The 18740-nt window shown below is 33.7% G+C and overlaps 2 protein-coding genes across 3 annotated transcripts in view; both read right to left on the reverse strand.

Annotated features, from left to right (window-relative positions):
• Positions 1-5273, reverse strand: part of LOC107040868 — a 17227-nt gene extending 11954 nt beyond the window's left edge. The window contains exon 1 of the mRNA XM_015261133.1: positions 5057-5273. The gene's annotated coding sequence lies outside the window, so the exon portion shown is untranslated. The remainder of the gene's footprint in view (positions 1-5056) is intronic.
• A 5889-nt stretch (positions 5274-11162) lies between these two features.
• On the reverse strand, positions 11163-17392 carry LOC107040958 (lipoma-preferred partner homolog). 2 transcript variants are annotated; one of them, XM_029126295.1, is made up of 5 exons: positions 17090-17392; positions 16860-17009; positions 15089-15560; positions 13815-14311; positions 11163-12226 (listed from the first exon to the last, which is right to left on the reverse strand). In XM_029126295.1, exons 2-5 carry the CDS (start codon positions 17001-17003, stop codon positions 11729-11731), a joined length of 1611 nt encoding a protein of 536 aa, XP_028982128.1. In that variant the 5' UTR covers positions 17004-17009; positions 17090-17392; the 3' UTR covers positions 11163-11728. The 2 variants fall into 2 exon arrangements, with proteins under 2 accessions (XP_028982128.1, XP_015116779.1); XM_015261293.1 differs by having other exon boundaries at positions 15089-15569.
• Positions 17393-18740: the final 1348 nt, after the last annotated feature.

An 18740-nucleotide genomic window follows, 5' to 3' on the forward strand; every position in this document is an offset into this window, starting at 1 on the left:
GGGGGGGGGGGGCAGAGCCCCCCCACTGAAGGAAAACCAAATAAAATGAAAAGGAAATGAAAATAGAAAAAATACCATAAAATAAGAAGTTATTTAGAATAATTACTAGTTTTTGGCGAATTTTATTGAAGAATTCTACAGCTTTACTGTGCATTTTTTTAAATAGAAAATGTCTAATAGAAACTATTTTATTGAAAAGATTGGTCAGATCTCATCTTTTCATACCACTTTTCCTATTGAGACACTGAAAAAAACAAATCAACAAAATATAATAAGAATTTAACCATAAAAAAAACATGAAAACAACGTGGTTGTATATTTTTTATAATTTCTTTCATTGAACAGAAGATGAGAAACATTAACATTCAGCGGTGTGCGAATCTGGTTTTAAACTAGTTTATCAACTTTTTCAATGCAAAAATTATAATAATGAAGCAAAAAAATATTTTTTGCGTTTTGAAATTCTCCATAAAAAAATGTTCTACAATATTTTCAGTTAGAATTGATAATTAATGAGATAAATTGTTGATTAATAACAGATGAGTGAATACTTCAAAATCTGCAGCCCTAAAATCGATAATTCAATTCCCTCCCCCGGACATTCGATTTTGGCCCCGATCCAACAGCTGATTCAATCAATGACCTTCGATATCCCCTAAGTTTCACCGCAAGCGTTTGCCCCTCAGCCAACACATCACTGATTAGATAAAAAATCCATGCAACAAATAATTTCTGACGCTCCCAAGAACAAAAGGAAAATTCATAACGAATCACAAAATGTCATTATTCTTCGTACTTCCCTTCCATAAAGAATATTCATCATCACAATCAGTCTTACCAATAACCATCGAATTAAATTAATTATCAAAATTAAAACATTGAATTAAACTGAATTGTGGAATTGATTTAATTATCAAATTAATGATTTACTGAAATTATCAGAATTTAATCATTAATCGTTCACACAAGTAATGAAAAAAGAGAAATAAATGAAAGGGTGAACCACCGAAATTCGTTAATAATTCGTTAAATTAATAGACTGACTCCCCTCATCATCTCCAGTATTAATTTTCCTCTTCATTACGACTTCACACAATTTCTTATCATCGACGCAAGAGAGATAAGAAGATAACTGTGCCACTATCGTTATCTCTAATACTTGATATTTACACGAGACGAACCGAAGAAAATTCGAAAATTGCTAATGAACTCGCGTCCCAATTAATTAATGAGGAAATTAGTTGAGAGTCGAGTGTCTTGGCCGTCTGTATTCCCCCAATACCCGGAATCCTCAGCAGTTGAAACAGTTGTAGTTATTTTTAAAGCTAAAACCGAGTGAGGCAGATGGAATGTGTGGGTTTCACTACTGGAAATACGGGGGAAGTCGCGTGAGAAAGCGTTTCGATCGCTTGTAAATCGATTTTCACTCGTTTAGGTATTAAAGGAGAACAAGTCAGTGATATAAGAAAGAAAAAATTGGTACAAACAATTTATTTTTTATTCTGACGTGAAGGGATTCGATGAGATCAGGTGGAGAATTATTTTTTCGTTCAAGGGAGGGTGTTACTTATTTTTATTTTGTGGATTATCTTGGGAACAAATGGCTCAAGAGGGAAATGTCGTAAAACCTTTTTTGTAGCTGATAAAATTTCCAACAAAAATTTCTAATGATGTTTTCCTCTGGAACTACTTGTTATCAAGATAATTCAACATTTGGTGAGAAGCAGTAAAATGCAATAAAACGGAAACTCAAAATGTTTTATTTTACAATTTTACAATTATCTCGAAAACCGTTAACTTCAGAAGAAAATATTCAACGATCTTTTTTGTAGCAGATAAGATTTTCTACAAAAAATGTTTTTTCACATTTCTCACTGAATCTACTCATCGCCAAAATAATTCAACATTCAATGAGAAGTGATTTTTTTTTATTGAGGATGAGAAGTAATGAAATTCACCTCAAAAACTAGTGATTCTAGAACGAGTTTTCGAAGATATCCTTTAGTTCCCAAGAATCTCCACAAAAATAAAATCTCTCATATTTCCTCCTAGACTCCCTCATCTTCGAGATAATCCAACATTTAAAAACCCGTTTTCTACCCTTAAAAATCTGTTTACTTCGGTTTTTTCCGGCTTCTTGTTGAAAATGTTATTTTATCTCAATAACGAGTGGCTGTAAAAAAAATGTCAAACGGTATTTTTCTCTAGAACCACTCGTTATAAAGATAATTCAACATTTGGTGAGAAGCAATAAAATGCAATAAAACTGAAACTCAAAATGTTTCATTTTACAATTTTACAATTATCTCGGAAACCGTTAATTTCAGAATAAAATATTGAAGGACCTTTTTTGTAGCAGACAAGATTTTCTACAAAAAATGTTTTTTCACTTTTCTCACTGAATCGACTGATCGCCAAAATAGTTAAACATTCAATGAGAAGTGATGAAATTCACCTCAAAAACTAGTGTTTCTAGAACAAGTTTTCGAAGATATCCTTTAGTTCCCAAGAATCTCCACCAAAAAAATCTTCAAGATAATCCAACAATTGAAAACCCGTTTTCTACCCTTAAAAATCTGGTTACTTCGGTTTTTCCGGCTTCTTGTTGAAATAGTAGATTACACACCTTGGCCAGTAAAGTAAGGAATGTCTCAGATCACATGTAATTGTCAGCCGAGGCGAAGCCGAGGTCAACAAACATGTGATCTGAGGCTTTCTTATTTACTGGCCAAGGTGTGTATACTATTTTTCTGCTCGACGTAGCCGGAAAGTGGCAACTTCGTTTAGCGCAGCGGCCAGGAAGTTGCCGCTTTCCGGCCGGAGGGCAGAAAATGTTATTTTATCTTGGTAACAAGTGACTGTAAAAAAATGTCAAATGGTATTTTTCTCTGGAACCACTCGTTATCAAGATAATTCAACATTTGGTGAGAAGCAATAAAATGCAATAAAACTGAAACTCAAAATGTTTCATTTTACAATTTTACAATTATTTCGGAAAGCGTTAATTTACAGAAGAAAATATTCAACGACCTTTTTTGTAGCAGACAAGATTTTCTAGAAAAAATGTCGTTTCACATTTCTGACTGACTCTACTTATCGCCAAGACAATTCAAAATTTAATTTAAGACAATAGCAAAATTTTGGTAGTGACCTTTTTTGTAGAGCCAATTGAGGGTTATGAAAAAGGTCACGACAAAAATAAATGAATTTTGAATTTCACAAATTTTTCGCGTCGCTAGAGTAGACTAAAATGTATGAAATTCAAAATTCATTTATTCATAATCTATTGCGAATAAAGTAAAACGGATGCTTAAGGATGTACTACACCCTTTCAGCCGAAATTCACGTTTTTAAAATTTTTCTGTCAAATTATTGATCGGATTGACGCGAAATAATAAACAGTTTTTGCGTTTTATCATTATTGGCTGACTCACGAAGTTTCATGATAGTGCAATCATTTTCCCGCATTTTTTCCAGTTTTGTGAGTATCCGAAAAGTTTTAGAAAAAACGCAGGAAAATGATTGCACGATCATGAAATTTCGTGAGCCATTAAGTAATGATAAAACGTAAAAACGGTAGATTTTTTCACGTCAATCCGATCAACAATTTACGAGAAAAATTGAAAAAACGTGGATTTTGGTGAAAAGGGTGTAATACCACGTATGAAAAAATGCTATGGGATTTCCTATAGGATATCCTATAGGATTTCCTGTAGGAAATCCTATGGAGAATTCGAACATTTCCTATAGGATTTTTCTGATAGGATTCCCCACAGGATTTCCTATAGGATTTCCTATAGGATTCCCTATAGAATTTCCTGCCAGATTTATGACTTTCGAGTCTCAAAAACACCGATTTTGAACATCGGTTTTGTGTGTTACTTTCCATAGAAAACCCTGTAGTGAATTCTAGAGAAAATCCTATACGAAATCCTATAGGATTTTTTCATACGTGACATCCTTAACTTTATTCTTTGGGGTGTGACGCACATTAAAAAAACTAAAATCGTATGAAAACTACGGCACAAGGGGCATTTTGAAGGTAAAAACATGAGAAAATGAATTTTTTCGTACTTATACGGGGCAAAATCGATCGGGCCACAAACTGTTCAATGGGTCTCAAGGGCTAGTGAAGGCTTTTAAATTTCACCGACGTATCCCCTTAAAAACCTCCCAAATCGGCAAACAAATCCTTTGCAAGACGTCCCGAATTACCATCTCCTTTCCTTCGATCATCGATCGAAGTCCGATCTGTTACTCATCGCCGAGATAATCGCGCTGACGTTACCTCGTATAATCTCTGTTTTATCAAGACCTCTCAACCCACATTGTTGTCCCTAAAACCCCTAAAAATTCCCCGCAAAAAATTTCATTTCCGTCCGTATTTTCTTGGTCAGAATAAGAGAAAGTAATGAGTTTATGGAGAACTTCAAATCTATATTCTTTCCATCCTCGAGCATCCGCGACCGTTCGAACAATACAATTTTCTTTGAAAAATCTCGTGAATCGCGAGTTGACTTCCCCTATTTTAATTTCCGTCTATATTTTCCTCTTTCTAATAAAAAAAAACTCATAAATGCGACATCATTGTCGCTCGCATACCACTTTAAAAACCCACTCGCTTTCAGTACAACAAGAAGTCATTACGTAATTGTCTTAGGATGAATTGAACCCGTAGGTGTCACCAGTTGACTCTGAGGTATTGCACAGAGCTCATCAATTAGGAATAATAAGAATGCTTCATTAATAATTCAATTAATCGCGAAACGAATATTTTTGTATATTTTCGCATATCTTTTTTCTAATATTTTTTCTTTTTTTCTCTTCTTTATGTACATAGCTGCATAAATCGATAGGTTTTGACGCTGAATAAAGTACAAATAAATAAATAAATAACAATTTAAATGTTCAATTGAAAATTCGAAGAAATAACTTCGAAAGAAGCCTGAAAATTTTCAAAATATTAATCCCCGATTAATAATTGCTGGATTAACTAATTAAAATGAATGAGCAATAGATGAAAATAATTGGATAATTGAGTAGAATATTAATTTACCGGAGATGATGGGAAATAATCCGAATGAATGACAATTGTTCGAGTTTTTTAATAAACTTTAGTTGTTGAGAAATAATTAATTAGGGGAATGGTGTCTAGGCGATAGTGAGCACTTGATTTAATGTCCACAGCACAAGATATCTTTTAAAATTATTTATTTGTGGAGGAACTTTTGAGGTTTTTAACGCGAATAGAAAATGATTGAGTGACTCCGAGGTATGCCGGCAGACTGAAGCAATGAATGATCCAAGAGTCACTGTTCTCCCACTTCAGCTAGTCGAGAAACTCCGAGGCCGAACGAAAGCCGAACGCCTTCGATTCACGATTTCTTGGGTGATTATTGTTATTAGGGAATGATTAATGATTTTTTGAAATTCAATCTTTTCCTGGGGAATTGAACATAAAAATTTCCCCGGATTATCTTCATGCGCAATAGTATTTTTCGAAGAAATGAATTTTTCATTATCAATTCGGGGGATATTGTTAATTTATTTAGTGAGGAATAGAAAATTTGAGTTTTAAGAAGGCATTTGAAAAATTTTATTTTTGATGTGAGTTTTGGGGTGGAGAAATCAGGGAAGAATCTCGTGTAACGAAAAATTGACGACTGCGCATGGAGGGAAAACGAATTTATGCATTGAATTTTTAATAACTAGATTAGTCCGCGCGCGTATGTCCTACTCCATGGGGCTTAATGTATGTCGGTTGTAGTGCATAGTATCATGTTAGATTTGTGGAGGTTATATCAAGTTTTCTGAAGGAAAAGTTTCAGGAATTTATTGTATTGTTTTGATATATAATACATCCATTGTAACGTTTTTTGATGCCAATCTATGCGGCGTATGGTGTCAGTAGATTTTTTATAAGTGATGACAGCATGCATTGAAGATATTACCATAATGCTATATTATATTCTATACTAATATACAATATATAATATATTTCTATTCTATAATATACAATATATAATAGTGCTAGAACTTTTTTTCGGAAATTCGTTATTATGAGCATCTAAAGATCGAACAAAATTTTTTACAGTTGATGACGTTGTTCATTTCCATGGTTAACAATAAGAGGAATAATTAATGGGATGTTGGAAGAGTTCAGCAATACTAATTTATTGTCAAATCGCGACGTTTCGCCGCTGTTTCGCGAAGAAGCTGCGATTTGCAGCGAAACGTCGCGATTTGACAATTAATTAGTATTGCTGAACTCTTCCAACATCCCATTAATTATTCCTGTTAAAATTTTTTACTAAAAATATTTTTACAGGCAGTAAAAATTGAAAAATTTTGACTCTTAATAAATCAAAATCGAATGGATGGGACTCAAGTTATTGAAAAAAACGAAAAAACAAGAAAAAATCATATCTCCAAACTGGGCTGCCGAAAAAAACTGAGAAAATTTGAGAGATAGTTTTTCAACCCCCCCAATCGTAGAAAAAATCGCCATCAATTTCCAAGAGGGTGAGGGTCAACGCTTGACTCATTTCGTGTGGAATACCTCATATGTATTAGAAAATATAATGCACATAAAAAAAATTAAATAATAAACTGATAACAATAATAACATACATTGAATATAGTATAGTATATAATATATTATAATATCTTTAATGTGTGCTGTCATCATTTACAAAAAATCAAATGACACAATATGCCGAATAGATTGGGTTCAAAAACCGTTACACTGGATTTTTTATTAAAGGATTGGTTTCTTTTAGGGGAGAGTGGGGCAAAATGAAACAGTCAAAAAAACCCCTGTTTGACGCAATTCAGGCAAAAAAAATTATTCAATTGTTTTTTGTTAACGTTTTTTTATTCTTGGGAGCCCTGATGAGAATAATAATTTTTCATTCAGTAGAATAGAAAATTATTGAGAAGTTTTCATGGGCGAAGATTTTGTTAATGGATTATTCGATAAAAATTCAGCATCACATTTTCCTTTTTTCCCCTATGGGTCTCCCCCTGGCCTTGCATTTTCTTTTCAATTAATCCATTGACAACATCTTCGCCCTTCGAAACTTCTCAATAATTTTCTATTCTACTGAATGGAAAATTATTATTCTCATCGGTACTCCCAACAATAAAAAAAAAGTTAATAAAAAAAAAATTTAATAAAAAAATGTTTTGACTATTTCATTTAGCCCCACTCTCCCCCAAAAAATTGCAGAACAGAATGTCTAGAAATACTAAAATTCACTCCACTTTATTTTTCAGAGGTGAAATTTTTTTTTTCCACACGTTCTAATTATTTCCGAGCTGCTAATTTGCGTTGCACAGATGACACAAATGCGTTAATTAAACCACTCTATTTCCTACCGCAGTTTTCCGAGAAAAAACGTCAATGTTTGTATTATATTCGAATTGAAGATGAAAGAATAATCGGAACGGGCAATCGTCAAGGTCATGACGTGCTCTGATAACGACTACTTTCATCTCTCCGCTTTGACTCGATTTAATGACACTTCAACGAGGTCTCAACAATTTCTTTTGCGGATTCTTTATTTTTATTGTCATAGTTCATACTCGCGAGGAGTCGAGATTTTTTATTCAACAGGTTTTTACGGTTAATGATTCAACGATTCCTTGAGTACATCATCAATATTTTTATTTCAGCTGGAAATGAACGGACAGCAGACAATTTAAAATCACAAAAATATTCTGAAAGCGTAATTTATTTTGCTACAGAAAAATTTGATAGAAAAATTCAGCGAAAGCTGCAGAATAGAAATCCAACAGAATTTTCTATCGAATTTTTTATCGAAATTTCCACCGAAAATTTACTCTGACCTTTTCTCCTAAAACCATTCACTATCGAAATCTTTGAAGAAATAGAAAAGACACGGTGACATGACTTATTGCGTTCTACATTTCTATTCAATACAGAGTAGAATGGAATTAATTCCCATTGAGGATGGCTGTATGGGACAACACAGGACAACTTTCATTGCCCCATTGTCAATTTATTTAGGTAATCTGCTCCCATTTGGATTGAAAAAGGATTAGACGAGTGGCTGATTAAGGATGTTTAGCCAGTGTCGGTAAATTGTCGTAAATGTGTTTTTTTTCATGGTCAAGGAAAATTCTGTAATTTTTTCGGCTGACAGCAGGACATATAAAACTAACTTTTCTAACGTTAAAAAAAATTTATCGCAATAGTCTCGGCAGAAATGAATAAACTCATTTTTCCTTATACATGAGCTTTTATGAAATTTATGTTCGAATTCAGTAGCGAAGCGGTAAACCGGGTCAAGTCGATTTTTACTATTGGCAAGTTCNTTTTTTTTCATGGTCAAGGAAAATTCTGTAATTTTTTCGGCTGACAGCAGGACATATAAAACTAACTTTTCTAACGTTAAAAAAAATTTATCGCAATAGTCTCGGCAGAAATGAATAAACTCATTTTTCCTTATACATGAGCTTTTATGAAATTTATGTTCGAATTCAGTAGCGAAGCGGTAAACCGGGTCAAGTCGATTTTTACTATTGGCAAGTTCTTGACGAATATCTCGGAATCTAAAAGAGATAGAAAGATTTTTGTCACGACCTTTTTTGTAGAGCCAGTAGTGTGTTATAAAAAAAGTCATGAGAAAAATTTTGCTATCCCTCTTAGATTCCGAGATATTCAGCAAAAACTAGCTAATAGTCAAAATCGACTTGACTCGGTTTACCACTTCACTACTGAATTGATAATTCACCTAACAGAAGACTCTAAAAATAGAAATAAAAATAGAAGGTAATGTGTAAAATCATACTGAATCCAATGGCTAGAGAAAAATCTGGGGTATCCGGGCAAAAAGAGGAAATATTTGAATGATTCTATCTCATATAAGCGCATGTTAGCGCATGCATTTGGTGAATTTTGTCTATTTCATTTCTAAATAATGAACATGGGCTAGTGGATTGAAATTCACGCACGAAAAAATTTAATAGAAAAACCTATCGAATTGGTTAAAAAATCCTATTGAATTTCTATTAAACGTGCTATTAGTTTTTGGCTGATTCTATTGACATATTCAATAGAAAACATGCAATAGAAAAAGTCAATAGAATTCTATTTTTCTATATAACTTATTCTTTTCACATATTTTCTGTAGAATTTGCTCGACTCACATTTTCTAAGTTTTTTTTATTCTATTTTTCTGTTCTTCTCATCAAGAAAATCAAACGAAAAAACTTAGAAAATTTGAGCCGAGGAAATTTTATAGAAAATGTCTCAATGGAATAAATTACTTAGAAAAATTGAATTCTATTGACTTTTTCTACTGAATATTTTCTATTGAACATTTCAACAGAATCGGCCAAAAACTAATAGAACAGTTCAGTAGAAATTCACTAGAATTTTCCAATGAATTCAATAGGTTTTTCTATTAAATTTTTTCATCCATGTTTGTATCAAAGTGAAGGGAATATCTTCATCTCTCAGTTAAAAAAAAACAATTTTTTAAGTACTTCCGATTTTGGATAAACATCCTTAAAATATCAATGAAGCGAAATAAAACAGAACAGAACGGTCAATTCTTCTCTTTCGAACTCCGTGATTATCTCGGTAACGAGGGGTTTTAAAGAGAAATATCATAAAATATTTTTTGTTGGAATTTTTGTCAATTACAAAAAAGATTCTGAGGTATTTTTTCCTAAAACCACGGATTATCGCTGTAATGTGGGGCAATTAATTTGAAAAAAAATATCAATTTGCGACTGAATTTCAGGTGATTCCCCCCCTGATTCCTTTGGTTTAAAAAAAAAGTATCGTCCAACGGAACTGCCCCATAAGCTGTATAAAACAGTTGCGCAACAATACGAGTGAAATTGAAACTAGTTTGTTGGAGGTAACGGGTTTAAAGTGACGAGAATTATGATGATCATGTGGTATGCAAATTTAAATGCAGGAAGATACGCTTTGCTAGACCTTCACGTGGTCCTTGGGATGGAACTTGAACGGATTTCTCTCTCCAATATTTCGGAAATGTTAACTACAGTAGAGATTATTCAACTTTTTTCTTCAACAAAGATAAAGAGGCATTTCCAAATCGCATAGGCCTTTATTTATTGTCGTGATAAGTTCAGTCCTTCAATTTTAATGTAAATAAAATGATAAAAAAATTGGCTTTTGATTTTTTTTCATTACATTTTGAATAAATGATTCCAAAAATGAGAGAAAATGCTACTTCAATGACTCATGATGCAATTAAACATAATTTTTTGTACTAACTAGAACAGGGCGCGCGCTTCGCGCGCGTATTGTTTTCCATGGGCGCCAGAATGGTAAAACCTTACCGTTTCTCACTTTCATTAATTTTTATCTCAATAATAATAATGCAAGAAAAATGAATGGTTTCAACAAAGTTTTTCAGAATGAGAATTTAATTGTTGAAAATTTAATTGTTTAATTGATTCGGAATCGTTATGATCCTCGTGATCATAGAATAATAATTTAGAATAATGAATTATTGAGATACTTTAACGGGAGAAGATTTTGTCGATGGATTAATTGAAAAGAAAATGAAAACGTTAAATGTGATACATGAATTTCAATCGAATGAAAAAAAAGTGTAATCTGCCTAATCTAATCTAATCATAATCTAATCAATTGAATAGTAATCAATTGAATTATAAGACGAATAAAACATTATTCTCATCAGGATTCCGAATAATAAGAAAAGTTAGTAAACAAAAGTTAAAAAAAAATTTTTTTTTGCTTGAATGGTGTCAAATAGTCATTTCATTTTGCCCACCCTCCCCTATAAATTATCTATATTATCTATTATATAATATATACTATATATACTATACATGTATGCATTTTTTGTAGTACAGAACTGTATTTAATTTTTTTAATTGCTAAAAAAATTACAGTACATAAAAAACAAGTGGATAATCGCATTTTCTGTATATGGGTATAGTTTATGTTGCTAACAAATTATCAATATGCTTCCGAATGGATTCCCTATTTTTGAAATTTATTACTCTTATTACATTACTTGATAAGCGGAATAAAGGCTTCAAAAATCGTTACACTGGATTTTTCTAAAGTGGATTTTGAGCAAAAAATTAGTAAAAAAAATAATAATTGAATAAATTGAATAAATAAAGTCCAGATATAAATTTAGATACAGATATGAATTTATTAAATCATTACACATCATAAACTACGTAGTAGATATTCAATAAATGCATTGATTATGGCATTACGTACTTGCAATCTAATGATACTGAATCATTACCTCGATAATTTCTACGGTTGAATATTCTATTGATACATTATCACATGAAAATTCTGTTATAAATGTATTAAACATTACTGTAATGTTGATACTGTATTTAGGGCGCAATTGGCAGAATTAATACATCAATTGCTTCATAAAAAAATTGTCCTCTGCAAAGTATAAAAATAATTCCAAACGTTTTAAAGTCTCAAGTGTTGAAATGTAAAAGTTGAAGTCTTTAAAATTGTGGAATTACCTCAGAAATTCTCTAGAAAAAGTGTCCCGTGCCATTTTTCATTCCACAATTTTGCATGAAATGTTTATGATCTCCTAAACAGAACATTTTTAGGGAAAATGATCAGAGATTTTTTTTTGTAAAGAACTCGATTCATCACAAAGAAATCTCAGCAATTCCAGTAGCTTAATTTCATAATCTAACAATTTCCCTTCAATCTCATCATTTACAATTCAGTAATCATATGAGAAGTGAGGGCCTGCACTCTCTTGGCATTGCAGCTCTTGCACAGGACATGGTCATCAAGAGGATAACATCCAGAGCCCTCAGCATCCGATGAGAGTACAAGACCGCAGTCTTCGCACTTGTAACACTGAGGGTGAAAGCTCCTGTCGAGTGCCACCACCCTGACAGTCTCCTCCTGTCCAGGCTCAGGCATGATGGGGAGCTTGCAGACGCAGCACCTGGGGGCGAACTTCTTGTGGAAGCACTGGATGCAGTGGATCTGATTGGTGGCATCAACAGTGAAGGGAATCCCATCGAGACTCTGCCCACAGACAACGCAGGTGAAGCAGGATAAGTGGTAAGACTTTCCAGTTGCCCTAAGAATTCTGTCGAGAATCGGTCTTGTGCAGACACAGCACTTCTCCAAGGTGTTCAGGTAGTCCTCTTCGCAGTAGGGCTTGTCTTCGAGGGAGTAGAATGGCTTTCCCTGGAGATTCACCTGGAAGAGTAAGAATTATTAATTGTGAGGGATTGGAAATGAATAATGCATTTTCATCGGAATTTGAATATTCAATTGATGAGTAACTGAATAATTAAAACATTGTTGAGTAATATTGATAATTGACTTATTCAACATTTAAGATCCGGGTGGATTATCTTTCGGACGTTATCTCGACTGTTTTTCCATCTTCGTAATGTAAAATATATCACAATTTCCACTGGATTTTACATCACGCAGGAGTCTCTAAAAATTATGATTGTGCAATCAAAAAAAGTAAAAAAAAACTGAACATTTTCAAAGAGCGTTTTTGATAAAGATTAAGATATAAGTCCGATAGAGAGGATAAGTCCGATAGTGAATGGATAATTTATCATGGTAACTAACGATCTGACAGCCATTGATTACAGCGACAAATGACGACCCAACAGCCATTAGATACATCAAATTATTAATTTGCAATTTCCGCCCTATTGGGTTTATTTTCCAATATTATTCAAAAACGCTCTTTGAAAATGTTCAGCTATTTTTGAACATTTTTTTGATTGTACAATCATAGTTTTTGGAAAGTCCGGGGCTATGTAAAAAAGAATAGCAATTGTAGATCATTTCAGATTTTCCAAATAAAAAAAATTACTAAGATTACGTTCGAAGGATAATCCACCAGTGCCTTAACTTCATTTGAAATTTATGATTATGTCGATGTCTATCAGATTTTGTAATTATGTGCTTCGACGGACGAAGCACATAATTGCAAAATAAAAAATTCATAATTCGTACTTTTCCAAGATAATTACAAAATGAGATGAAATATCAAAATGACCCATCAAATCCTCGAATTTCCCATCTAAATGAAAATTTAATTATGGTGCTAATGAATAATTTTATCCAAAAATATCAAAGGACATTTTTTAAAGAGAACTTCGCAACTCCAAAACATTTCATCATTTCTCAATTATCGATTGATAAAATAATTCCGAATTTTAATATTCAACTGATGATAATTCAATAATTTAAATAATTGTTGAGTACCATTAACAATTGACTTATTCAAAAATTACCTCTATTAAAAATTTATGATTATGCCGATGTCTTTCCCTGAACATTGGTTTAAAAATAAGATTATTTTTGTTATTCATCTGACAGACGAAGCACATAATTGCAAAATCAAAAATTCATAATTCGTACTTTTCCAAGATAATTACAAAATGAGATGAAATATCGAAATGACCCATCAAATCCTCGAATTTCCCATCTAAATGAAAATTTAATGATCGCGCTAATGAATAATTTTATCCAAAAATATCAAAGGACAATTTTTTAAAGAGAACTTCGCAACTCCAAAACATTTCATCATTTCTCAATTATCGATTGATAAAATAATTCCGAATTTTAATATTCAATTGATGATAATTCAATAATTTAAATAATTGTTGAGTACCATTAACAATTAACTTATTAAAAAATTACCTCTATTAAAAATTTATGATTATGCCGATGTCTTTCCCTGAACATGGGTTAAAAAATAAATTTATTCACCAACAGATGGTGCAAAAATACCGAAATTATTCCCAAATTCGTTATTCACCTGACAGACGAAGCACGAGAAGCAGTTGATGTGGAAGACCTGATCCATAACTGAGCATCCGTTGCCCTCGCCCTCGACCTTCTCCCCACACTGTGCGCATATCCCATAGATGTCATCCTGATTGTCCTCCATTCCCTGGACGAGCAGGTCTGTCAGCGTATCCACCTCTTTCACCGGTGATACCTTGTTGGGGGGTTGAGTTGACGTCGCTGAACCGTATCCCGAGTACGTGGAGTAGTTGCAGGAAAGCTGGGAGGGCGGTCTGGGGTTGATGGGCTCGTAGATGGACTCGTACGTCGAGGACGACTGGGAGCTGGGACCGTAGAGGTCTGGGTAGTTGGATGGATATTCTGGTTGGTAGGTTGCTCTGCGTAGTTCAGAGTAGCTTGACGACACTGGGGAGGGCGGGGGTGGGAGCTCGTCTGGAGGCGGTGGGAAGGTGCTCGGGACGCAGGAGATGTACTCAGTTGGTCCTGGTGGAGGTGGTGGAAGATCATCTGGAATATTTACTAAATTTAACAATCCATTTGTCAACTTTATCTATATTTATAGGGGAGAGTGGGGCAAAATGAAACAGTAGGGCAATATGAAACACGGGGCAAAATGAAACAGCCGAAAAACGACTATTGGACGCAATTCGAGCAAAAAAAAAGTTTTTTTCATCAACTTTCGTTTATTAACTTTTTTTTATTATTGGGAGTACTGATGAGAATAATCATTTTCTATTCGTCTTATAATTCAATCGATTAGATTAGGCCGATTATACTTTTATTTTTTCATTCGATCGAAATTCAGCATCACCTTTTCCTTTGTCCCCCTCTGGGTCTTCCCTTGGGCCTTGCTTTGGACTTTGGATTTTGTGGTTTCATTTTCTTTTCAATTAATCCATTGACAAAGTCTTCTCCCGTCAAAACTTCTCAATAATTTTCCATTCTAATAAATGAAAAATTGGAAAAAAAAATTGATAAAAAAAATCTTTTTGCTTGAATTGCGTCAAACAGTCGTTTTTAGTGTGAATGTAAACAAGTGTAACTGTAAAACAAAGAATGCTTTTGTAACATCAAAGAGAATAACATGAAATTCATTATACTTACATGTATTTACGAATAATTATGCAGAGATAGGGAAATTTTTGTAATAACCTTCATTGTAGATCTTAGTCTGCTCTCCAAAAAAGGTTACAACAAAAATTTTGCTATCTACCTTAGATCCAGCAATATTCATTGAAAACTGACTGACTTATTCTGACAACAACATGATTTATAGGTAATTACCGTGATTAGGAATGTTGGAATAAGTATTCTCAGGCTTGTTATTCCACTGGATATTACTGTAAATAATATCCTTCTCCTTATTGACGATAGGAGTGGGCACAGGAATTGGAATTGGGACTGCAGGCTCGATGTTACTGTAAACAGCGTTTCTAGTGGCATGTCTCGATCTGTCGTCCACTGGCACCTGAGGGCCAGCAATGTTTCCTATGTTGGAGTAGAAATTCTTCTCGTTGGTGTACAACTTCTCCTGGGGTTCGTTGGTGTAGAAATGCTCGTTGTTCTGGTAAAAATTGTTATCGTTTTTGTAGAATTTTTCGGCGGATCCGTGAGATCTTGAGAACACATTTTTCTCTGATGGCGCTGAGAAGGGAACTGGCGAGTTTGCGTAGAGATTTGTCGTTTTCTCGACGTTCCCTGAGTTGTTCAAGACTGTACTGTAGGACGGAGTCGTCGATGCTTTTATTGGGTAGCTCTGGGGAACCTAGAAGATTTTTTTTATGAATTTCTGGAGTTTTTGTAGTCATATTGACGTGGATACGTCTAGAGATGCAAATGCGTCACACGACCCGGCATATGACGGTCATGCGACCGTCATTGACGGTGACATGACGAGGCGTTCATGATGGCTGTCACAATTTCCCCTCCCCATTCTGTGACCGTCACAATTTGTCAAGAAAAAATGACAGTCATTTTTCATCTATATAGATGAAACTTTATTTTTTTCTCGGTCAATTTTCAGTTGAATTCCTTTTGCATTGGTCTAATCCGCATTTTGATATGGAAATCACGTTTTTTTTCCATCCATATAGATGAAACTATTTTGTTTGGATCTCTAGATACGTCTATGGTTTCAATATGGGGGGTCATATAGGGAAACGGTCCTTATGTGCAGTGCAATCTATCGGAATTGTAGAAAATTCTAGACATTTCGAAGATCTGATCAATTAGCCCCTCATGTATAGATATTCCAAATTTTTATTTTTTCCTCATTGAAGTAGTTTTGAAAAAAATTGCGAGCTAATAAAAAAAAATTGCTAGTTAGTACTTTTTTTTAAATAAATTTTTGAAAAATCACCCCTGAAAAAAAAGGTGTTATCCCCCTTATTTCATTATTTCCAAAAAATTTTATCACCAATCGGTAGCAAATTGTTTGAAGATTTTTTTGCGAAAACGAAAGATAGTTTTGAACCAGGGGAGACTCGGAGACCCCACTGGACAATGTTGTCACAATTGTGCTTTTCAATTGAAAACAGACATCATCTTTAGAGACATTTGGCATCTTTAAACACTTCTGCACGCCATTTTTCGAGCCGTTCTTTCATTTGAGCCAATTCCAATTCCTTATTCTCCAAGATAATTACAAAATCAGACGAAATGTCAAAGCGAACCATCAAACCCTCGAATATCCCATGTATATGAAAATTTAAACATCTCGAATAGTTCTAGCCAAAACTATCAAGACATTTGTTGCAGAGAATGTCTCAGCTCAAAAAAATCTTTTGATATTTCCCCCAGGAATGACTCCTCTTCAAAATAATCACCAAATCGACAAGAACTTCAAATTAATTCTGAAATTGCGAAAAAAATCAAATTCGACTTTTTTTTTTCGTCAATTGACACACAAGAACTCTCTGAAAAAAATGAAGGCTTCACTAAAGCCAGAAATGTTGGTAACAATTACCAGAATGTATTTCCCACATTCGCATGTAACAAAAATGTGATTAATTCAGTGTTGAAAAAGTTTCTGATGAACCGGAGTGAATAAAATTACCTGGGGCTGTGATTTTTTGGGTTTGGGGGGGACAACAGGACCCACTTTCTTCCCACTCTTCCCCGGATTTTGGAAACTCGATGGGCTACCATGTTCAATCTGCAGATTGGCTATTTGTTGCTCCAAATTGCTGACATTTGACATCTTCCCCTGGAAAAAAAGTCCTCATTAATCCCCCAGAAACCCTTCAGGTTGTGATGAAGTGAAAAAAGTGGAGGGAAAATACTCACGATTTATTATCGCTATTCCCACCCAATTGAATATTATTTTCGCAACTCTGGGTGTAATGACAGTCAGCGAGTTACTGCGCAAGCCAGGCTTGAGTCATCACGTTATCATCACTCGGGGAATTCCTTTCTGATGACTATCCACCTTCCTCTCCCCACTCCCACCAATTTTCGCTGATGGTCGTCCTATTGGAGTGATTTATTTGTCGAAAAAATTAACGATGAGCCACGGTTGAGGGAAAAACGCAGGTGAACCGAGCTCTGATCACTTTTTCATTGTATTTTTCTTTTTATTCAGAGGTTACTCTCTCACCGTCTCACCTATGCAATCCCATTGGGCGATTGTCGCGACGTCTGCTTAAGCGGGAGATATTTAAATACTGATACTCCATAAATTTTTTGCATTTTTTTATTCGATAATTTATCCCAAATTATGTATAAATTCAAAGAAAAACATTCTTAAAGTGTTTCGGCTGAAAAGTTAAAATAATAAAAAACAATTGGAAAATTCACGGGAGAAAATTCTGAGTATGCTGTTTCATTGAGAATTTTTGCACATTTTTTTCAATCTCAGTTTCAAGAAAAAAAACAATGAAATTTGAACGTTTTTGTAACCCCTTCAGCCATAATCTCCGAGGTTACCCCACTCTCCATTAGGGAAATTTCTATGACACCCAAAAAAAGATGGCGGCGTCTCCAGCTCGCATTTTTAAACATCTCTCCAAAATATTTATCCTCTTCGGATCACTCCAACTCACTTCACCTTATTTCCCTAAAATGAATAAATTGTTTAAGCCATCATTCAAATTTTTCCACTTCCTCTTGGCTGAGAATTTACGATGCAAAGTTTTGCCCGCATTTCAGTAGTTTTTTCCTCTCCCAAGGGCTCTCAAGGGTCAAAAGTTCTCAGGATTACGCAGGAAAAATGGATGGAGAATAAATCGACACATTAATTTTTTTTTATCATTTGTAGATTTTTTTTCTCAATGAGATTTCGTGTTTTATCTTTTATTATGATTATTATGTACGATTTTCTCAGTTGCGATAGAGATTTTACATTATACTTTGTATGTATATATATATATATTTGTTTTTTCATTTTCGTTATTTTTGTTTCTAATATACTTAGATCTCGTGATGGATGAGATTGATTTACCTATAATATATTCTTTTATTATTTATTATTACTCATTTTTTACTCGAGCTAAGTAGATCTGCAGATTTTTATCCATTCTTTCCTCGACATTTACTCCGTGCACAGATTCTTGTCACTCTTGGTATTTTGATTTATTCATAAAGTATTGTATTTGTTTAGTTTATATTCTCTTTAAATATATGCATTTTATTTCTCTTATGTGTAATATACTTTGTTTTTTTTTCATTTTTTAGTTGAGTAATTATTCTTTTTAGGTAATTAAAATGTCATATCTAACGATTCTTCTCACTTTTTTCAGTTTCATCTGAGCTTTCGAATGATTGAGATAATTTTTGATGACAATTATCTTTGTTTCTAGATGTTTGTGCTAGCACCAGAGATTTATCAGTTGAACAAAAACGTATTTGGATCGCACTTTGGAATTATCTCAGAAACTACGGGGTCCAGAGAAAAATGTCATGAGACATTTCTTGTGGAAAATTCACGTCTCTACAAAAA

This window comes from Diachasma alloeum, unplaced genomic scaffold, assembly GCF_001412515.2.
Source record: "Diachasma alloeum isolate Michigan unplaced genomic scaffold, Dall2.0 Dall_scaffold_00349, whole genome shotgun sequence".
Taxonomy (NCBI): Eukaryota; Metazoa; Arthropoda; class Insecta; order Hymenoptera; family Braconidae; genus Diachasma; species Diachasma alloeum.

Coding starts and splice junctions, on each gene's coding strand:
- LOC107040958 (XM_015261293.1), bottom strand. CDS start 17,003: ATGTCAAATGTCAGCAATTTGGAGCAACAAATAGCCAATCTGCAGATT. Junction 15,570..16,859: donor CCAAAAAATCACAGCCCCAG/GTAATTTTATTC, acceptor AAAATCTTCTAG/GTTCCCCAGAGCTACCCAAT. Junction 14,312..15,088: donor TTCCAACATTCCTAATCACG/GTAATTACCTAT, acceptor TAAATATTCCAG/ATGATCTTCCACCACCTCCA.